The 22,900-nt window shown below is 44.6% G+C and overlaps 1 protein-coding gene across 6 annotated transcripts; it reads right to left on the bottom strand.

The window, feature by feature from the left end:
- Positions 1–531: 531 nt before the first annotated feature.
- On the bottom strand, positions 532–22,837 carry trpm6 (transient receptor potential cation channel, subfamily M, member 6). Of its 6 annotated transcripts, none has more exons than XM_010876853.5 (39): positions 22,752–22,837; positions 18,203–18,282; positions 18,077–18,115; positions 17,713–17,905; positions 17,386–17,599; positions 17,129–17,253; positions 16,739–16,910; positions 16,478–16,652; positions 16,144–16,267; positions 15,806–15,878; positions 15,578–15,678; positions 14,785–14,919; positions 14,436–14,489; positions 14,138–14,278; positions 13,732–13,857; positions 13,283–13,554; positions 12,882–13,110; positions 12,379–12,525; positions 11,619–11,765; positions 11,315–11,392; positions 10,202–10,453; positions 9,818–9,992; positions 9,613–9,730; positions 9,279–9,475; positions 8,936–9,068; positions 6,598–7,646; positions 6,295–6,395; positions 6,066–6,138; positions 5,800–5,846; positions 5,642–5,700; positions 5,154–5,179; positions 4,935–4,985; positions 4,730–4,795; positions 4,265–4,554; positions 3,129–3,211; positions 2,823–3,028; positions 2,603–2,654; positions 2,221–2,330; positions 532–1,514 (listed from the first exon to the last, which is right to left on the bottom strand). In XM_010876853.5, the coding sequence occupies exons 1-39, from the start codon at positions 22,803–22,805 to the stop codon at positions 1,432–1,434; spliced, it is 5,850 nt and encodes a 1,949-aa protein (XP_010875155.4). In that variant the 5' UTR covers positions 22,806–22,837; the 3' UTR covers positions 532–1,431. The 6 variants fall into 6 exon arrangements, with proteins under 6 accessions (XP_010875155.4, XP_010875152.4, XP_019907952.1 ...); XM_010876850.5 differs by having other exon boundaries at positions 533–1,514; positions 11,315–11,443; XM_020052393.2 differs by lacking the exons at positions 532–1,514; positions 2,221–2,330; positions 2,603–2,654; ... (12 more) ...; positions 9,279–9,475; positions 9,613–9,730 and having other exon boundaries at positions 9,824–9,927; positions 11,315–11,443.
- Between the last annotated feature and the right edge of the window lie 63 nt (positions 22,838–22,900).

Below are 22,900 nucleotides of genomic sequence, written 5' to 3'. Positions count from 1 at the left end.
ATGCTAGTGAGACCAGCGCACCTCAGACAGAACAGGAGTAGCCTGAATAAATAGCATGAAATCTGATGTTGTGATAGGATTGATCCCAGCGTCAGCTGATACGTTGCTGACCAATGGCCACTCGGGTTTCCTGTCCGAACTGGCTATGCTAATGAGTCCCAGGAATACCCTATAGGCTACGTTTCCCTCTATTTTGTATTCTTTCTTACTTTTAGAAATGAGTATAGTTTCGTCTTACTTTGCCTCTTATCAAATCTTTCTTTTTTTTAACATTAGAGGTATTTACAAGACATATCGGACATGATATCACAGTCTACTGGTATGTGTGCGTTATAAAATAATTGGTCACATTCAGGTAACACATCAAACATTTTATATTATTCTAATTAAATTGGTCAGTGAAATGGTGGTTTGTCTTTCTAAGGCTTTATTGGCCAGTCAAATGTGCCGAAAGCCACTCGTTTTAATATTGTTAATCAATACAAGTTAATCTAATTCCATTGTTCTTCAAGAGTTGCTCAAACTTTCAAGTAATTTTTTTAGTCTGGGCATAGTGAATTCCAAACACCAGTTGAGACCAGTTGGTTATTGAGGTATTAGCATTTAATTCTAAGCACAAGCATAAGCCACACTTCAGTGTTAAAACTTAATTTAATATGGTTTGTATTCTCATGTAATAATTTTTTTAATGGGAGTGGAGAGCACTTAATCAAAATAAGTTCAGATGCGACCACAAAATTACATTCTCAAAGAGAAAATAGCCCAACCCTTGCCATAAAAAACGTCCACATATTACAATAATGGTAAAATGTAAGGGCACTGGCCAAAACATCTTAGCTCAGTTCATGAAATATTGACATTTTTAATATTGAGCATTGCACCTTTTTCTTACTATAATACGATTTTAACATGAGCAAAAAAACTACGTATTTTAGCACTCAGCGTTGTTAAAATGTGAAATTAAAATATTACAGTTTGAAAACATGAAAAAAGACATGTACTTGAAGAAATAAAAGACAGCCAGGTGTGACTCCAAATGGAGGTGTATCTCTGAGTTTCCTAGTTACAGCCAGCAAGTGAAATAAATTTGCACAGTGGCTAACCTGACTCTACTAGCATTTGAGCCACATGGTCAGGAGATTCAATAACAGGTAATACTACAAGGCACTGTGTTTGTTTGATTTGTAGGTTACCTGTTACCACTGCAGTCTCCAAACAAAATGGGCTCAGCTGAGCAAATTCAAAGTCATACAGCTGGTCCACATTACACTGTACTATTTAAATTTAAAACTCCTAGATTAGTGTTTTCATTCCCGTTAGAAGTTTCCCTTAAATATATTTCTGGATCCGCTTAGCTGACTCCCCTAAGGGAACCTTCCTTCCATCTGAAACAGTGGTTAGGATTGAGTGTGTCTACTTCCAGAGCAGAGGTCACATTCTGGTCATGATCACTCCACTCTCCTCTTCAGAAGATCTGTGTTCTGTGTTTTCATGGCTGTCGGTGCTCCTCAAATCTGACAACACAAACATCAATCAGCTACATGGCAGTGTACACAGTCATTACCACTAAAAAGAGAATTTGATCAGACCGGAGAGGAAGTCCATATATTTTTCATTAATAATTTGTTTTGATTTGATGGGAATCTTGGAGAGGACACAAGATGAAAAAACAAGAAGAAGAAAAATGAAGTACCTTTGAAAGTTTCCAAAAAAAAAAAGTATGGCTGAATGTTTGTGTGTGTTTGTTTGTTTGCTTGGTTGTTTGTTTTTGAGTGGATTTCCGAGGCAGGACTCCCTATAGATGCTGGTATCATGCGTCTTGGGTCTACCCAGAGACTGCAATTAATATCTAATCAAAGCGTATTTCTCCACAGCACTTTGCCAGCACAAAGCCCTGTTTAATATGTAATCAAAGAGAGCCTTGCACACCGCACAAAGCAAGTCCCTCCCCCTTCCTCCAGTGCTCTGTTGTCATCGAAAGAAATGCTTCCCTTGGCTTAATTAGCTGGTTTTATCTTCATTTGAAGTTCAGGACTTCATCTCCTAGCCAACAAGCCTCCCAAGTGACAACATAAAGGTGACATATTCACATGCTACAGGTCCCCCCTCTATTACTAACAGACCACACATTCTCACATGTTGCAAGCGCACACACAAATTCTCAAGTAGGCACACACAGTTAATATTGAAGTGGTCGCCTGAATGGTTCATTTCTCTCACCTGACAGTCCAAGCTTCTCACAGCAGGAGTTGCAGTTGTGTTTGAGGACAAACCTCTGGATAGCAGCGTCTCCAAGGTTGGCTGGACCAAACACCATATCACCACCCAAGCTACGAAAGGCAGAGGCAGGAAGGGGCAGAAATGAGCACTCTGAAATCAATCAGTGTTTCTCATAGAACTCATGAGAATGCCTGTCTAGATAACATTGATCCAACTAAATAGCGCGATTAAATTAGTTGCCAAATTATTTATAATTTATTGGCTATTTTAATGTGTGATATACATTCCCACGTGTACTCGGAACTTGGATGTTTCTTTTGGTAAATATATAATGTGGCCAAAGTTAGAATTTTTCTGTTTTTTCCAGTATCAGGTCGCACACCTTTTGTCCTCTGCTCGGATGACTGACGGGTCTGTAAGCTCCGCCCCCACTCCTGTGAAGGAGGGTAGAGGTTTCAGTTTTATCTAGTAGTTTACAGGACAAACCACGCGCAGAGTGTAATGGGTGTAAAACGCTACAAATTGATACAGAGCAAAGCACGGGGCGTCAACAAATTAAATCTATCCGTAGTCATACAGACAAAACAGACAGATAGACAGACCCTGTATGTCCAGCACCAGAAGCTCCCCGCAGGAGTATTGGTAGGTCCAGTGAGAAAAGGCCAGGAGTGTTTCCTCCATCGCACAGCAGGGGGCGATCTCCTCCCCTGTGTTATTGTTGTACTTCCTGAAGTCTCCGGTCATGTTCCTCTCTATGGTCAGCCACTGGCCATCTGAGTGCCAGCGGAGTAGAGACACCTCCAGAAACCTAGGAGGGACCCGCAAGGCTGTTGGTATACACATATGCACACAGGTGCTGGTGTTCAGTCCTAGGTGCTGGTGTTCAGTCCTAGGTGTTGAGTACAAACCTGGGAGAATGAGGCACATCGTCTGGTTTGACTTGGTTGAACACATGCATGAGTTTCTGAGCGGCTCTCTGTTGCTGTATCTCCTGTAAGGACAAGGAGCAGAAGGCAACAATGAAGCTATATGGGGACTGATGCTGTGGAAAAGGCATGTAGAGTATATACTGTCAGTAGGGTCCTTAGTTATCCCTACATGTACAGTATATACTGTCAGTAGGGTCCTTAGTTATCCCTACATGTACAGTATATACTGTCAGTAGGGTCCTTAGTTATACCTGCATGTACAGTTTATACTGTCAGTAGGGTCCTTAGTTATCCCTACATGTACAGTATATACTGTCACTATGGGTCCTTTGTTATCCCTGCATATACAGTTTATACTGTCAGTAGGGTCCTTAGTTATCCCTACATGTACAGTATATACTGTCACTATGGGTCCTTTGTTATCCCTGCATATACAGTTTATACTGTCAGTAGGGTCCTTAGTTATCCCTACATGTACAGTATATACTGTCACTATGGGTCCTTTGTTATCCCTGCATATACAGTTTATACTGTCAGTAGGGTCCTTAGTTATACCTGCATGTACAGTTTATACTGTCAGTAGGGTCCTTAGTTATCCCTGCATGTACAGTTTATACTGTCAGTAGGGTCCTTAGTTATACCTGCATGTACAGTTTATACTGTCAGTAGGGTCCTTAGTTATCCCTGCATATACAGTTTATACTGTCAGTAGGGTCCTTAGTTATCCCTGCATATACAGTTTATACTGTCAGTAGGTTCCTTAGATATACCTGCATGTACAGTTTATACTGTCAGTAGGGTCCTTAGTTATACCTGCATGTACAGTTTATACTGTCAGTAGGGTCCTTAGTTATCCCTACATGTACAGTATATACTGTCAGTATGGGTCCTTTGTTATCCCTGCATATACAGTTTATACTGTCAGTAGGGTCCTTAGTTATCCCTGCATGTACTGTTTATACTGTCAGTAGGGTCCTTTGTTATCCCTGTGAGATCTGACCAGAATATGGCTTAAAATAAAATTCCCTGGGTCTCATGGTCAGAAGACCCTGGCCCCCAAAAACAGTATACCAAATAATATGTTGTGAAGCTGTTACGGTATAGGAAGTAAATACCCGCAGACACAGCTGGAGGTTGGTGCCAGTGTGGAAGACCTTCTGCCAAGTGCGGACCACCTCGGGCCGGAAAGCTTTGACCACATACACGCAGCCCACCCTCAGGACGTCCCCCTCGGCCCAGGTGCAAAGCACACGCGTGGCCCTACGCAGTCCGCCATCCAGGCAGCCCTCGCTGGACAGTGGCTGCAGCACCGCAGACAGACCCTGGTGGGACCACAAGGACACGGACGACTCTGGGCCAGCAGCCTCCACCTCCTCCAGGGTGTAGACACTCACCCCCTCTCCCGCTGCCAGGGACCACATGATCAAAACTGGCATTAGCCACATTCTCCAGAAATGCTAACACAATTGTCGTAGACATTGCTGGGAAAAAACAGCTAATAGATTTTAAAACGGTTCGAACTGAGTAACCACACCCTAGGAAATGTTGAAAATGGTCAAGGTGACTGGTCAATGACTTACCCATTTTGGAGACAGGGGTGAATGGTATGGTGTAGGCAAGCCTCATCAGGTTGTTCCTTTCCATGGCTAACATGGTCACAGCATAACATAACACAACGTAATGCATAACCACACAAAAACACATGGACATCCGGTGATGTCGTTTAGTGGTCAGTAAAAACGGATGTGTGTACAGTATGTGTGTTTTTCTTTTGGTCAGTACTACCTGAGTAGTGTGGGTCCAGGTCTTCTGTGGATGGAAACGTAGAGGACTTTGCTAACAGACACATAGAGATTAAACAAGAAAGATGCCCACAGCTTGAAGGAGGACAGTTAACATACAGTATCTGCTTTTGATTTCCCACAGCAGTGGGAAAAATGATGTACAAAAAATACATTATTGTATGTACAAGCAAGGAATCCAGTTAGGTTTCAGATTGCTTACCTTCAGTTGTGATTCCACTCTGCATTCTGAAACAGAAGATCATACAGAACTGACAGAACTAAACTTCAGATTTGCTACTTCCCTTAAACAACTCCTGCACTTGTCCATGCACTCCTGAGATGAAACTGGTTTTCTTTCAAATATAAAATGTTCAAAGAATGAGCTTGTCTGACACAACGGAACCAATGGGCTATTCCCAAAGTTCTGCCCATCCAGCATTCCAGGTAGGCTAAATCCAACACTCAAAAGATTGGAAAGAGCAAAACATTCATTAAATCCCTGAATTGGCTTTTTACACTAACCCGAACCAGAACGAGCCAAACCAAGCTATACAGAGCCAGTCTAGTTAATGCGCCGAAGGGACCGGAATCATGCTGAATAGGACCGTGTGGAAAGGAAACATCTGAGCAAGCAGTGGTTTGTTCGAGTCAACAAGTTAGTGTAAAAGGGTACCTGGGACCTCCTGAGCCCAACCCATCCCAACTTACGAGGACCTGCAGCTGACAGAGCGTGCCCAGCTACTCCAAACAGACGGACTGGAGTCCTGCTGGACAACAGCAAGACACACAATAGAACATGTCGCACTGCAAAAGTCCTTTAGATTGACAAAACATTGCTACTTATTCAGTACAACATAACATCTCACCTGACGTGAAAAAGACACTTTCTGCATTGAATCCATGGGTTCAAAATCTGAAACAATATTCACATCGGAGGATGCGATAAAAGGTTCGAAAGCAGATGTCAATCAACATACTAGGATCTATACATTTTCATTCGGGTATGTTTAGAAATACTGTATGGTGCAGGGCACAACCACTGAAGACATTCTACACTTCTAGAAAATCAAGTTTTGATATGCAGTCAGAAATGATCGGCGGCAAAGGTTGGAGGTTTAACTTGGACACATACTAAGCTGGTTGAGGCTAGCAGATGCAGACCAGCATACAGACTCTCCTCCCCTGCGCCTCCTCTTCCGGCACACCTGAGAGCAAAGATACACAGAAAATACACAACTATTAATAGATATGGCTCTGCTTGGGTGGTGGCAAACTGCAGGACCAAACAGTATTTGGTGTGGACAGACTGAGTTGTATAACTGATCAGAAACCGTGTTCAAGTGTCGGTCTGTTGGTCTTACAGCCTCTGAGGAACTCTCCTCGAGGATCTTGACCGTCTTTCTGCCCTGGACCTTCTCCCTGCTCCCTGAGGTCGCTGCCAGGTCAAACCAGTTGGACCACTCTGCAAAACAATCAGGAAGAGGTGGAATCAATACAAAAAAATATATATATTGGTGAATTAGTAAATAAGCTCAAGATTAGATTATTTGATAGAAATAGTGTCACTCATATAGTAACATGTCTGTCATGTGGTTTATACTGTACCACCGCGGTCTTGTTTTGTGTGTTGTTGCCAATGCTAAGCAAGTAATAGAGAACGGTACCGGTGTTTTTACTGCAACCAAGGGGTGCCTCAGCTTTCAGACTTCCTCCCTCTGACAGGCAATCGAGGGCGGGGAAGGAGCCTCGTAAGGGGCTCAGAGGGGCATTAGAGAGTGCCATGTTCTCCATGCTAGAGGAAAGAGAGCGGCTGTATCTGAACTGCCGGTCCCTGGACAGATAAGGCCACCGATTAGGACTTTTTCTGCCCCACTGGCCTCGCCTTGAGCGAACAACCCCAGAGTTTTCATCTTTACAGAAGGCAGGGTTCACAAAGCCCCTGGCCCCACAGCCTCTCTCATCCTGGTGGTCCGGCAGCAGAAAGGTCTGACTAGGAGCCCTGGACACACTCCCATTAAAGCGCTCTTCAACCTCCTCTTCCTCCTCTTCCTCCTCCATGGACATTTTGGGGTCGTAGCAGACCCAGGGTTTGCTGTAGCTGGGTTCCAGAGAACCGTCTCCAGCCCAGACTGAAGGGTACAGAGGAGAGCCACAGCGAGAAGGCCCGCATGAATCACAGGGGGTCCTGTCCCTGATCCCTGCCCCGCCCATGTGTGGGAAGAAGCTGTGGGGGGCACCTGATGGCCAGACCTCACCACCGTGGTGCACCGTGACCCCATGCACCTCCTCCTCCCCATCACCTGCCTCGCCGGCGCCCGGTTCCCAATGCCCGCCACCCCCACAGGCGCCCATGTGCCACTCCAGTGACGAGCGTTGGCTTCGGGGGGTGTGGCCTCGCAGCAGGGAGGGCGGGGTGCTGCGGTAGGCCCGGGGGGTGTGGCAGGGCATGACGTCGACACTGCCTCCACCCCCGTGGGGGAGGGTCCAGCTGTGAGGGACATTGTGACGGGAGAGGGCAAATGGCCGGCAATGGCCAAGATGGGCCTTCTCCTGCTGCAGGTTGTCGGAGGCAGACAGCAGGGTGAGGGTGTCCACAGCCAGGGCAGAGGTGTCCTGCAGCTGGCCCAGCTGGCTGTCCAGTACCTGCAGAGTGTCCTGGATGAATTGCACCCTCTCCGATACCTCGTCCACAACACCACCCATCTCCTCAGCCCTGCCAGGTCAACACAGAGATAGTCACAACACCACCCATCTCCTCAGCCCTGCCAGGTCAACACAGAGATAGTCACAACACCACCCATCTCCTCAGCCCTGCCAGGTCAACACAGAGACAGTCACAACACCACCCATCTCCTCAGCCCTGCCAGGTCAACACAGAGACAGTCACAACACCACCCATCTCCTCAGCCCTGCCAGGTCAACACAGAGACAGTCACAACACCATCCATCTCCTCAGCCCTGCCAGGTCAACACAGAGACAGTCACAACACCACCCATCTCCTCAGCCCTGCCAGGTCAACACACAGACAGTCACAACACCACCCATCTCCTCGGCCCTGCCAGGTCAACACACAGACAGTCACAACACCACCCATCTCCTCGGCCCTGCCAGGTCAACACAGAGACAGTCACAACACCACCCATCTCCTCAGCTCTGCCAGGTCAACACAGAGACAGTCACAACACCACCCATCTCCTCAGCTCTGCCAGGTCAACACAGAGACAGTCACAACACCACCCATCTCCTCAGCCCTGCCAGGTCAACACAGAGACAGTCACAACACCACCCATCTCCTTAGCCCTGCCAGGTCAACACAGAGACAGTCACAACCCCACCCATCTCCTCAGCTCTGCCAGGTCAACACACAGACAGTCACAACCCCACCCATCTCCTCAGCTCTGCCAGGTCAACACACAGACAGTCACAACCCCACCCATCTCCTCAGCTCTGCCAGGTCAACACAGAGACAGTCACAACCCCACCCATCTCCTCAGCTCTGCCAGGTCAACACACAGACAGTCACAACCCCACCCATCTCCTCAGCTCTGCCAGGTCAACACACAGACAGTCACAACCCCACCCATCTCCTCAGCTCTGCCAGGTCAACACACAGACAGTCACAACCCCACCCATCTCCTCAGCTCTGCCAGGTCAACACAGAGACAGTCATGCAGTGGAGTCAAAAGGAAGTCTTAACCGCAATCCAATAAGGTTTCCAGAGGGATGCTATATAGCTAGTTTAGTCAATGAATGCCTCGCAATGACACTGCAGAGAATTGCACTAGTTATAATTATGGGAGTTGTAGGAATTGCTAAGGACAATAAAATCTAGATAAAGACAAAAAAGACATAACTCTGAAGAATGTGATGTGTCTATTATAGACTACTGAAAACAAAAGCAATTGATGGAGAAAGTGATTCTGCTTTAAGAGCTAAGCAATGACTATTTAACAGCTTTCTTTTTTGGGTGTAGATGAACTCTTTCTAAGTGTCAGTCTTACCTTTCTGCAGTGGCTCGTATCCTGTTGATCTGGCTACAGAGAACATCTTGGTTTTTCTCATGGATATATTCCACCACACACCTTCCTTCAAACTCATGCAATGTCTTATGGTCCTCTCTGCCCAGGTAAAGCTCTTACAGAGGGAAAGAGATGCCAAAATCCATATTTTAAACACACATTCATCCACTTAAATGTACTGTGACACTTTCCTTCCACATGGAAATGCTCTGAACCAATCCTGTCATGGAAACGTAATGTAGTAGGCTAAATCAGATACACATTTTTGTTGTACGTAACTTCATGAAATACAGAACTGTACACACACAGACACACACACACTCACTAAGGCCACAGGAGTCCCGCTCATGCCTGGACGAGCCCTTGTGTTTGCGGTAAAGGGCAGTCACACACTGGGCTATGTGGCTCAGGATGATGAATGGAGGAGGCAACCAGGGCTTCTCCTGATAGGTCATAATGTACCGGTAGCGGTTGTACTTCCACAACTTTTTGGATATGGACCTCATGTCAAAGTAAACGTTGCTGTTGAAATCATCCATAATGAGAAGTGCAGCATTCAGTACAATTTGCTAAATAACATTTGTACATAAAGCATAAGGATACAAACATTCAAGACTTGTTGATTTTTTTTTTTTAGTTGAAGCAGTTAGAGTCCCTACTTGAAGAAGGCAATGAGGATGTTGACCATGATGATGTACTGAAAAAACAAGTAGACGGCCTGGAGGAAGGGGGTGAGGAAGGCCCCGGGTGGGCATGGCTTTTCTTCATCCGCACAGGCTGACAAACACACGGGGGAGCAGATGTCACAGATGGCACCACATACCCGACTGTCGCTCCGACCACCTGAAGTTAGTGGTTACTCACCATCGATTTCCCCGGCGTACACTTCTCCAAACATCATCCAGTACGGCTGGTCGACCACATGTCTGAGCAGGTCCCAGGAGAAAACTTCACCAGGAGACAAGATGGCCTTCCTGGACACGCCAAAACTCAGCAAGACGATTGCCATCATCACCACAATGTAAAACATGTTACTGGTCTGAGCAGACGGTTTGAGAACAAAGTGGGGAAAAATTGTTTTCTTAAAACATGCCATGACAGAGTTCTAGAACAGCACATAGATATACACCAGCACTAATGGGAATCAACTCTTAATCATGGCAGATACACTTAACCTGGGCCGATAGGCATTTCAGCACCACTCCAGGTGTAACACCAAAGAAAGAAAAGGCACATTGCTTTACTCACCATTTTGGTGATCATGGTGAGGTATGGGCCGGCATGCTGATTAACTGCAAGTAGGTCCAGTACACGGACATACCAGAAGATGATGTCCAGGCAGTAGGTGATCCGTCCTGCAGTCCGGTAGGTCTCACTGAGCCAGCGCAGCACCAGCCCTGCCAGGAAGAGTAGGATGGCCAGGAAGTCGGATATGTTCCAGTACTCTCCAAACCAAACCTTCAGCTTCTGACTGGGCTTCCTGGGCTCTGACATGAACACCTGACAGATGATCAAAACACATCCATTTCTCACTAGTACACACGTTTCCTTTCAATGATATGTACTGTATCTTTACAATGGCTAAATGACAAACAGAAATGGATTTTGAAAGTTAGCAGTCACATTCAATTGAGACTATAAGTACGATAAGGGTGAGAACGTGACAGAAACAGAAAGAAGATCAGAGAAAGTCAGAGACAGAATAGAACAGAGAAAAATACAACGAAAGAGATCAGGTAGAATGTGCAAAAACACACTGTTATGAAACTAATTACTAGCATGCTAACACTGATAAAAAATAGCCTACTAAGTGTTGGAGTCACCAGCCTAATTTACATTTACACTGATGTACCCACAACCTCATGCTTTGCCAACCGAGCAATACTAACTGCGTTAGTTTCTTACTAGTTATTTGCTCTATAACCTGATTGAAGGTGTGTAATTCTGTCTGATATCAATGTATGAGGACTGTGTTGTATTTGAAACATGGGGACGGTCTGCTTGGCCATCTCAGAAGAGACTCCTCGAGTCGGCTAGCCCAAGCCGAGGCAATTGTTCATTAAAAAACGATGACCAAAAAGGTTTGAATATAAAACAAATAGCGATATGTCAGAAACCAAGGATTCAATCCAAAACCAAAATCCGCCAGAAAGCAAAACTGCTGCCTCCAGGCAGAAACTCGTACAGCTCCCCTGTACCACCAATCACGTTTCCCCTCTTCCACTTGTGGACAATAAGACTTGGCTCAGGACCCGCCCCTGTCTTGGTGCTCCCACATAGGAATGCAGAGTGGACGTGTATTCTGGTGGTGTCTTCGGTGTGCTAACTCCCTGTCAACGCACACACTCACCTCTCACTCACCTCTCGTGTTTTCTCCACAGCGGTGGATATGATATAGGCAATGACCAGCCATTCCTGCGTACTGGGCCGGTCCTCCATCTTCACCAGAACAGTGTAAGAGAACAGCATGAGAAAGGCCAGGTAGGACATCTAGACGACACACAAGTCTGCATCAGGTACCCAGCACAAAGTGGGAACGCCACCAATACAGACCGATCCAGTGTAACCTGACCAAGATATAACCTGAGCTTGTTGGTATGAAATGCATTTTCAGACGAACGGGAGAGCATTCTGAAAAATGTGGTGTTCATACTACTTAGCTCACCGTGTGAAACCAGAACTTGACGACAGGAGCGTTGTAGAACTCATACAGCCTCCTTGTCCATAAGAAACACTGTTTGGTGATGGGTGTGATTGATTCAGCTACAGGGTCTGAGAACCTCTCCCAGCACACTGAACCCTTCTCTGTATCCTGGCCATTGAAGACAAAATATTCAATTCAGAGGAGTGAGAAATGAACTCTCAAAGAATCTCTGACCGTTCCTTAATTAAAGCTTGAATTTTTTTAATTCAGTCTAGCACGGTCCTGACGTTTTGGGTGATGAAGTAGTCTTCCTTTATTGTAGAATGAAGTTGTTCACATCTGTTGATTCTGCTGACTCTCAGCTACAAGAACAACGGAATGAAAACTAACCTTTTCAGACAATCACAGAGGTGTGACAGTTATGTTTCAAATCAACTAAGACTGAGTTATGCTGCATGTACGTACACAGCTTATATTGTACACCGCCCTTTCTCACAGAATACACTTTCTCATTGGTCGGCACAGAAGAATCCTCACTATCTAAATACGTAGGGGATATGAGCCAACATGTTAAACTCTTCAACAACTCAAGATAATTGTCCAGGAGAATGTACATGTCAAATTTTAAATCATCAGAACCATATATCATCAGGAATACAGACTCTTTAACACAGCTCCCTTTTCCCCTGAAAAACAATTGTAGATCCCCCTCAGGCATTTCCTTTACAACTTTGTTAGGGAATTATCAATGGATAGAATTGATGGAGGAAACCTTGATTACCGTATTCTGCCTCTCCTGGGCCTCTGGTCTCCCTGTGTCCCAACCAAACTGCAAAGCCTCATGGGACTGGGGCACGTGGGACATTTCGGCCTGACTCTTAAACTCCAGTAGTACGATGGCAGGGGGCATGAGGATGCTCAGGATGATCTGACTCACAAACACATAAACACACACACATATAAACACACACACACAAACTCACACGTACATAAACACAAGTATGAACTCAACGCGCACATAAACACGCACATAAACTCACATGCACATAAACATAACACAAACTCATGCGCACATAAACACACACAAACACGCACATAAACTCACACACAAACACGCACATAAACTCTCACGCACATAAACACACACACATATAAGGAGGACAGAACCATTAAAGAAAATCCTGTTAACACAAATAATGTGGACCTTTGTTTTGGCCAAATAACCCAATCCTATTAGTTAGTGTGACACATATTGTTTCGATGGCAAGGCCAACAGACCACAACCTTGAACCAGGAGTTCTTTCTCATGTTGAGGCGGCCAGTCCACAGGTCGGTGAGCAGCATCTGGGTGCAGGAGTGGGAGACAAAGGGCCGGAGCCTGGAGGACACCGCCATCTGCAGACAGGTGAAGTGGCTCCAGGACTCCATTTCGGAGGTCAGTAGCTTCATGGCCATTCGCTCGTTCTGTCTGAATGCACGGTCCAGAACGTCCACTGCCAGCTGACCAAAGTCCCTGCAGCCATGCATGCCACAACACATAAACACTGAGAAACACTCAGTAGAAAACACACACCTATTAATATTAACATGCCAATATTTAAAATACACAACCGCAGATGCTCTGTCTGCTGAAAAGACAACATGAAAGGCCAGAGGTATTACGGTATGCATGTGAAAAAACTAACATTGAGTAGGATTTGAGTTGCTCTGCCGTGGTGTCGTCCATGTTGCTCTGCCGGACCTCATAGGCCATGGCGCGGTACAGCTTACAGGCCACTGTAGCCCGAGCCATGGCCTGCTCCCCGTGCTGCCACAGGAACAGCGCCATCTGCTGGCGCCTTTGCAACACTGCCCACACAAACAGGTCGTTGAAGTTGTACACAAACAGAGGCGAGTCGGCGAGCTCTGAGGTCTGCTGCTGGTCCCTTTTCAGGTCTGTTATGACCACGGATCTGTCCTGTTGAGAGGGTGGAGATATGAAAGAGGAGGTATTTGTAGGCAGCAGACTGGAACGCACAACTCTAGCAATCCTACAGCCCGTGCACAAGTGTGCAGCCTTTGAAAGATCTTATTAGTAGAGACATTTTAGCTTGGTCCAACATTTGTTTAAGCTGGTCCCAGATCTTAGACTGACCTTGCGTTTATAGGGCTGAGCAGTACGGAAGAAGGGCGGGCCAGATAGAGTGCTTTTAGCCCTTTGATGGGGGTGGAGTGTCGAGTCAGTCTTGGTCAGGTGTCCTGAACTGTCCCATCCACTCTCCTGGAAATAAAGGCCACTCAAATGAATACAACGTACACAAACACAAGTTTGAGTTATGATTTTAAAAACCAGATCATCCTAATTGGATAAAAAATAAATTTTTAGAAAGTGTTGGTTTGTGGAGAAAAGTGTAAGGGGTTATAGTTCACCCTGACTGCTTCATCCAGTGACTGCATGTCTGTCATCGATCTTGTAACTTGGCATGAACTATATCACATGACACCAACACACACAGAATGGAAAACGCTATGAGACATAACGTTACCACGGTCTCTCTCACCTTGCCGTGGGCATGTAGGCGGTGATAGCAGGCTCGGAATCGTTTCTGTGTGTATGTGCTCTGATAGGCTCCTCCTATCAGATACTCAATCACCTGGCCTACATCTATAAGGGAGATTCTGTAACCTTTGGGTACATGGGTCTACACAAACAAAAGCATAATGACACGCACAGAAACACACACACACACACACACAAACACACAGCTAGGTATTTTAAACATATTTCCACCCAAATTCTATACAAATTCATGTAAAAAAGGCACATCTCACAAATGTTTCACGTTTCACAGTACTCACCTGTTTCACGTCTTCCACAAGATGACGGAGGAAATTATCTGTTGGTCCCTGTTGCTATAAAAAGATTGATACATCTTCATAACCCACAATCAACTCATAAACTACCAAACACCAACCAGACTTGTGACACGGATTACAATGCAACACAGGCTTCTATTGAATGAATTGGTAAACTAGATTAAATTCAATCATTTATCCCGATAGAAAACAAACTACCCCAATTGCAAATTAATTACATTATTTCCAATTAATTAGTCAATATTGTTTGGAATGTGAAGGACCACCAATACAGCCAGTACATTGTAACTGAGCTAACAAGGAAAAAGAGAAACCATGACCAATTGACTACCGTGTTATAGAGCTCTTCCAGTCGTGACACGGTCAGGAAGCGGTTCATTGTCATACCGTTGTCGATCAGCAGTTTGACAAAGCCAACCCGGTCCATGACCAGTGCATCCAGCATGGCTTGCTCCAACGAGCCCACCTTACAGACAGAAACCACCAGCAACCACATCAAGCCTCACTGTCAAACCAACCAACACAGCAATTTCACTTTAACTCCTAAACTGAAAAACTATAAAAGTGAAACATGAAAACAGCCCTAGCCTAGGGTGACCACATTTTCAAACCCCCAACCCAGGACCCTTGTGTAACTGCACGTTAATGCACGAGCACATGAATGCTCTTATGTGGCCCTTTGAGCTTTGATGAGAATTGTTGCTTTGCTCTGCACTTCTACGCAGTTGTTTGTTTGGCTCCGACTCTTATGGGGAAACATTACAGTATTATTATTATTGTGGTGAAAACCGGGACAATTTGGTAGGGAAAGTCGGGAACCGGGACATTTTAGTGTTTTACAGATATTTGTCGGGACCCGGGACACCCAGCTTGAAACCGGGACAGTCCCGGGACGTCTGATCATCCTACCCTAAGTAGCCTTGCCTTAAGCCCAACCCCCCCCCACCCCCCCACCCCCCCACCCCCCGCGTGTTGCATTGAGACGTTAATGATAGTAATCCAAGCAGCGACATCTTACTAAGTCAAACTTTCCTCAACCAAGCAGCCACAGCACAATCCGTGCTTATAAGACATTACACGTGTTTGGTAGGTTGTGAGTGGTTGTTTCCATTGTTGTATTTCACCTGCCAGTGCTGGCCGTAAACCAGGATGTGTTTGTTAGCAATGTCCGCTCGATCCCACGCCAGAGCTGTACTGAGCTGTTCGGCCGGAGAAGCCTTGGTGCCTGTCAAGCATTGGACCCAGTCTTAACATGATCTTAGCTGTGTAGAAGTTACACTGTGGTGGATCATGTGTTACGATCCAGCCCAGAGAACACATACTGAATGGCACGTAGACACAGAAACGTTTACCTTTGAGTGTGGCCGTCAAAATGGCACAGTCTGCCTCCTGCTGATCCTCCGACTCGGAGTCAAAGATTGTGATCTGTGTTTTAGAAGGCATAGAAAAGATTGTGGATTGGATGGGTTCCCCAGTTTATGCCTAATCATGTACTAAGAATGATTCTTAAAGGAGACTCTATGGGCATCGATTAAGTCTAGACTTGGACTAGAAAATCAGGTCAACAGAGAACTGTGTTTTTTTTGTCCTAGACTAGCTGTGTCCATAAAACCGGCACTACACTTGGATTTTAGTGCATGACTAAAGGTTCATTTGTTTCAGGGAATGAGACCACAGTCACATTACTCACAGACTGTCTGTAGTCCATACACTCCATCAGAAGACTGTAGAGCTGCCTGGCATCTGCTCTCTCCAGACCAAACATCCCTGCTATCCTCTGAAGGAAATCCTCCTGGATGTCTGTCGCCAGCTGTCTGTATACCAACACAGAAAGAATCAACTGTCATGCAAATGACTCCCGCTGTCGCGTACTTGACTGTTAATCAGAGGAGATCCCCTGAAATGTAAAAACTCTGGCTCCAACCCAAATTCACAAGTCTCTCTACTCATTTGGTTCTTTAACAGAACAGACATCAATGTGGTCAGCGTTAAAGAGTGACCACGTCTACACAGTCGGTCCACACCTATCCATAGCAGTCTGTTTATGTAAGAACGCCAGCAAGTCAGCCACCCTGCCAGACCCCTCGAAAATGAACACAGGCACAGGGGGCACACTGCTCACGTATTCCAGCACCAAGGACACAATGTCAGGTCCGCCCTCCACCACCACACACACCACTGGCACACCCTGGTTCAACCCTGCCAGAAAGGGAAACATCGCACACCCAATTACAGAGATGGACGCATCCACATACTCTCTCTCAGTCACAGTCACACGCACTCACTAGGGTGGATCTTCTGCAGCTGAATGTGTCTCTCCAGCTTCCTCCTGATTCCCAGCTGGCAGCCATGTTTTCCCAGAGTTCCATCGTCCACTAACAGGAAGTGGGAGTGCAGGCCGTTCAGACGGACCCTTTTACTCAGTGGGTTTCCCACAGGCTGGTAGGGTCTAAGCCCCTGGGTCAGGGGTCGGAACAGAGGTCAGGGAACAGAGGTCAGGGAACAGAGGTCAGGGAGAAAACAGAATAAGCCAAGTAGATGAGAGCCCCTGGCAGCGTACTGACAGATAATTACAGAAGTGTACAAAGAAAATACTGAAACACTTTTTATAACGTGGCGATTTCATTCAAAACCGTTTTAAAAGCACTGATGTCTTTACAGAGACCAACACTTACATCTCTCCCTATAAGGTCACTCTGGTTATCAATGATGCCCCAGGGTGTGACCCCGACAGCGTTCCTTTTCCTGAGGTCATGGGTGCCGTAGGTTTTCACTGCTTCCCCTACATACCGGGAAACACCTAGGAGTAGGTGGATACTCAGTCCACTGTATAAGAACACATGCAAACAGATATGCACACAAACATGTTGTGCAGAACACCCCTCTACATGCAGTGTAATGCAAGTAAAGCGAGCTCAGAACACACACGCACCTGTGTTGATGCCGTCTGTGAGAATCCAGGCCCCAGTGCTGAGGGCGGCTGTGATGAGGCCTTTGCTGAAGGCCTGTCTAACCTTGAGGGGGAGGGGGAAGTTGTCCGCACCCCCGTGTACCGTTAACAGAAGTTTAGGTCGTTCCATCTTCCACTCTCCCAGCATGAGCTGCAGCAGTGTCTCAGCCTTGGCGTCGACCTCAACGCGAACGTACTAAACGGTCAACACACAAAGCATGGTCAGGCCTGCCGGGTTAACCAGATAACAGCGGGTCCTCTGGGTTTGGGAGACGCCACAAGTGCGTCATGGCGGCTTCAGCTACACACCTTGGCGTGGCAGTTACGTCCGGCGCTGTCCTGGAAGTCAATGGTCCCGTAGGCATTGGTGGTGCTGGCCTGTGTGTGACACCCCACAGACCACTCCTCCTCCTCCTGGCCTGACCCAGGAACATGCCGGCTGGACACGGATGGGCCCGTCTGCAGACAGGTGTGTTCCCCTACCAGACGTCCGCAGCAGCATCTGGGGGATGGAAGGAGAGATGTGAAGCCTTTACCCGTTGTAGACATTGGGTCAAGAAATGCATTAATGTCCTGTACTTAAACACCAAAACGAAATGTTTGACATTCTGAACACGCATGCACACGCAAACATAACACACAGACAAAACACACCCACGCAGTAACGTCATACCTTATCAGGTTTTGGCACACTTGACACGTTGGATAACACCTGAAACACACCGAATATGTCTACATTTGAACTGTTTACTATCATAATGAACATGTGACGCTGCTCAGCATGACAAGCCCAGCTCACCCGTGTAGGTCTCGGCAAGCCGGGATGAATTTGATACACTCTCGCTTGCAGAAGGTGTCTTCTATCCAAGACCTCCGTGACTGGAAGTGAAAACAGAACAAGTTAATGCAACGCTTTGTTGGAGAGGAATTCCTTCTTTGTATTTAATAAGATTATCTTTTGCCATTGTAACCCATAACAACCTTCTGAAAAAACATGAATACTGCGTTATAGGCAATTACGGAAGCTAGCAAACGCTATCGATACTTCAAGGGACTGGGAAATAGCAGAGAGCAGATATCCCTGGACTGTAGCCCAGCTCTCTCCCATTTAGAGTGAGCCTACAGTCCTTTGTCATATTACTTCACGTTAGTTAGAGCCTCACTCAAAAAAAATTCCCAACAATAGCCCGGCTCAAATAGAAACTTCCCCTTCCTGAGATCAGACGGGATGTCACGAGAGCGAGTGAGAGAGGAAAAGTGTTTCCAATGCTGCCAGAGCACCTCTGTTAGAGCATCGGACGTGTCAGCGAAAGGTCGCGGCATCAAATCAAAGAGCCGACAATGTAAAAATAAACCTGTTTTTCCGTTCTTGAGCGAGACAGTTAACCCAAATTGCTCCAGTAAGGGACAGTACCTTATTTGAAATGTGGGTGGCTGTTCAAATTCTAGGTATCAAAAAAAATATGCAACATCCTCCCCAATGCAAAAAACATGTCCACTTGGCTTTCCCCTTGAATTTGGCCCTCCCCTTGAATTAAAACACTTACAACACCCACCCCCTAGGAAGTAGGCCTACTTTATGAAATTAGTGTAAGTATGTTACTGTAACCGAAACATGTTTCAGTTCCAGACAGTCCGCCTGCTCACATAAGGCATGAACCAGCAACACATAAGGCATGAACCAGCAACACATAAGCTGTGAACCAGCAACACATAAGGCATGAACCAGCAACACATAAGGCATGAACAAGCAACACATCCAACCTCATTTCTAGACAAATGAAATATCAAACAGAACAACATAATGTATTAATTGTAATTCTATAATATGAGAAAATCGGTCAAGTGTAATGGTAGGACAGTTCAGATTACTCTACTGAATACCTATGATCCAAACATCAGTGATACCAAAGAAAAACACAAATAAACAATTACAATTGGATTCTTGCTGAAGTTGGTATATCTTTTCACTATGCCGAAATAAAATGTAATGAGTTTGGTGAAAGCCCCCCAAAAATAGTCAGCTGTGTAAAATCTAATGGCTGTATGATCTACAGGGTAAAATATGTGACTGGAGAACAACACTCTTCCAAGTATCTCTACAGCAGACCCCTTTTCCTTTAAAACATTGTGATGACCAGTAGACTTAAAACAGATCTCATTCATGAATATTCAAGCCTTACTTCTCAATTTGTATTTTCCATTTATTTAAACCCATCAAACTCATTCTTGATTCTTGCAGTGTACTGTTTGCTCATATGCTCAATAGTGTATTTTTTTTAATGAACAGATGAGCAAAGGGAACACTTCAAGAACCCACGTTTTGGATTGGAAGGGTAATGTAGGGGTTAAAGCATCTGAACAGCAAAATTACTTTGTTGCAATTAGGCAATGCTATCTGCAATTAGGACATGCTGCCTGCGTCCCCAAAAATACTATATTATTCAACAGACTCGTACATTCTACACACAAGCCTGAACAGACACTGGCAATAGCAAAGAGAAAGCACAGAATATGTTGTCTTATGCACTTCAACTAATCCAGTACATGTGAAGGAGGGGTAATATGATGAGGACATACATTATTGCAAGATCCATGCTTTACCTAAACGTTTTTACATCACGACATTCAGAGTTAAAATTGATCATGGAGTTTACAGTGAAATAGTAAAAGCAGCATGACATCTACTGAGATTTCTAAGGGAGCTATTTAAAATGAAATTACCAATTGCAATTTATCAGTGTGTTTTGTCCACAGCCATTCTACTGTTTTACGTCACTGGCCAAGAATGTCTCCTGCTTCCCATACAACAGGGAGAATGTTCCTTCCTTTATTTATGAGTCCAGGCTCTTTATTTGTCAGAGATTCTTTCCTGCTGTATTACGGAAAACCAAAACAATGGCAAGTCCATGGAAATGTGGGGGGAATGCTAAAGGGCAATTCACTGGCCCCCGGGCAAAACCTACACTTAGGTTTTGTGTGTGTATTTCACATTATAAAAGAATTGAGTTGAGGTGTTCAAATATCTGAAACCAAATTTAATAAAATTATAAACGTTCATTACTTATTGTTCATTAATGCTGAAATTAGAACATGTTTTTCACTTGCTGAAAAGTTGCCTATTGGGAGATACGAGGTTTGCATCCGACAATGACGATATAGAGGAGAGGGCAGGTCCAACAACGATGACTGAGCTTGCAAGCACTTGACCCCCCACAAGTAGCTAGAGCGTAACCAGACAAGACATACCTGTCTAACAACCTACCCATCCGCTCTGGACTGTGCTGAGACAATTTGCTTCTACTTCAGACAGACCCCGGCTTCCAACATTTTGAATTGTGTTTGGATCGTGAGAGTTATTTAATTAACAGCAACACAACAAGGGTCATTCCCTTTATTTATCTGCGTATTGGATGACCCCGTTTCAAAAACAGTTCGGACGCTGTGTAAAATGCAAATAAAAACAGAATGCAATGATGTGCATGAAGTGGGAGTATTCAGACGGACGCTTTTACTCAGTGGGTTTCCCCCAGGCTGGTAAGGTCTAAACCCCTGGGTCAGGGAACAGAGGTCAGGGAACAGAGGTCAGGGAACAGAGGTCAGGGAGGAAACAGAATAAGCCAAGTGATGAGACGAGAGCCCATGGCAGTGTACTGGCAGATAGTTGCAGAAGTGTACAAAGAAAATACTAAATACACTTTTCATTCGAAATCACTGATATATATAGGGTATATACAGCTCTGGAAAAATTAAGAGACCACTGCACTTTTTCTTTCCCTTTCAAAAAAGGAGAAAAAGAAGGTTTTGAGTGAATAACAGAAGGGTTAAAATTAAGAGACCCCTGCAAATTTAACACTTCTGTTCCTCTCTCAAAACTTTCCTTTCCAATTTTTTGGAAAGGAAAGCAAAAGGTGCAGTGGTCTCTTAGTTTTTCCCGGAGCTGTATATAGGGTTTCAATGTTTAAATTGGGTTTCATCATTACATTGTGTTTTTCTTTACATTTTACACAGTGTCCCAACTTTTTGAGAAATGGGGCTGTACATAATTGAGTAGCTCCTGTTATTATTTTGGATGTGTTTGAAAAAAGCCATCTTGTGAAAGCACACCAAACAGGTCTCCAAAACGCACCTCAACCACCACCACCTGACGAGGCCTTTTATAAAGGGGGGAAATAAAAGTGCCCTAGAGTAGTTCTGAACGTGTAGAGGATCAAGATAGTGGACGAGTGATTGGGTTATTTTAATGCACATATGCTAACGTTAAATGCTGGTTGATGCCTTAACTTCCAACTAATTTCTTAATGTAACCCCAATGGGTCATGACCCCACCCCAATATTACAGACAGGTCAACGTGACTCCCATGGAAAAGAGTGAAATTCCTGGGATCCACTGACCTTGACCTCCCCAATAAACAGTACAAACCTACGCTGTTGAATACAATAACTACCATTCCTGTTACTGCTTCCAAATCTCACCCCTCACACCTCACACCTTTCTGCCCAATCCTTACCCTTTTCATTTTGGTCTGAAGAATATTTCCACTCAATACTAAACAAAAACAACAAATATTATAATCTATTTTGTTTATACATACTACTTTTGTCTTCCTTACATTAATACAAGCAGTTCAATAGAAACACTAGCAGGCAATAATACTTTCATCTTTTATAAGTAAAATAACAATCATGTGAAGTTATTGGAAGCAAACACAAGGACAAAGTAGTATTTATCTACACTTGGATGTAATCATCTAACTTGTATTGTGCATAAAAATAAAATTACTGCACTATAGCCCTTCACTTCAATTGTTGTGCAAAGTGGGATAGCAATATGGGATTTGTAGTTCTTTGTATGATAGCTACAAGCAAGGAAACAAGTTGCACTAAACCCAAAATTTACCTTCATGATTTCTTTAGCAGTTATTTAATTAACAAGTTATGTTGACAAAAACAGTGAGGGATTTTGTAAAAATGCAGGTTTTTAGGTGTTGCAATAGATCTTATATTTTATGCCTCCTATGAATTATTTTTGTCCAGTCTTACTTTTCAAAACCTGATTGACGTTTTTTTATAAAACAGTATTAGGATCATTTGAATTGCAATCTAATAAAGTAATATTGATTTAGATTATTTTGTATTGTCATCTAATAAGGTAAAATGGATTTAGAATAATTTGTGCATTATTTGAGGACAGCTTTTTCCAGAATACCTTAAGAAATATAGATTTATTTGCAATCAGTAAAAGGTTAACTTTGTCTACAATTCACAGCATTAAAACCCTAATCATAGAAACTTGCTTATGAACTGGTTTGACAGAAGGAAGACATTTAGAAGATGAAAACCCTTACCGTTGAAGGAGCTGCTTTCATGTAGGCACACAAATGAACCTTACAAAAGTCCATACCTGCTTCCAACACAGGTAAACCATACAATAACCTCGTCCCCAGGCTACAAGATCACCTATACAGTAATTCAACACAACAGTTACTCAGCACCC

This window comes from Esox lucius, chromosome 13, assembly GCF_011004845.1.
Source record: "Esox lucius isolate fEsoLuc1 chromosome 13, fEsoLuc1.pri, whole genome shotgun sequence".
In the NCBI taxonomy this organism is placed as follows: domain Eukaryota; kingdom Metazoa; phylum Chordata; class Actinopteri; order Esociformes; family Esocidae; genus Esox; species Esox lucius.
Note: the sequence above shows the minus strand (reverse complement) of the source record. Positions and strands in the feature narration are given on the sequence as shown.

What these genes read in the sequence shown, in the direction of transcription:
- trpm6 (XM_010876850.5), bottom strand. Translation starts at nt 22,805, where the DNA reads ATGGACTTTTGTAAGGTTCATTTGTGTGCCTACATGAAAGCAGCTCCT. An exon ending in GCCTACATGCCCACGGCAAG is followed by an intron (nt 13,858 to 14,137) that starts GTGAGAGAGACC and finishes CTTTATTTCCAG; the next exon opens with GAGAGTGGATGGGACAGTTC. An exon ending in TGAGAAGCTTGGACTGTCAG is followed by an intron (nt 1,515 to 2,220) that starts GTGAGAGAAATG and finishes TTGTGTTGTCAG; the next exon opens with ATTTGAGGAGCACCGACAGC.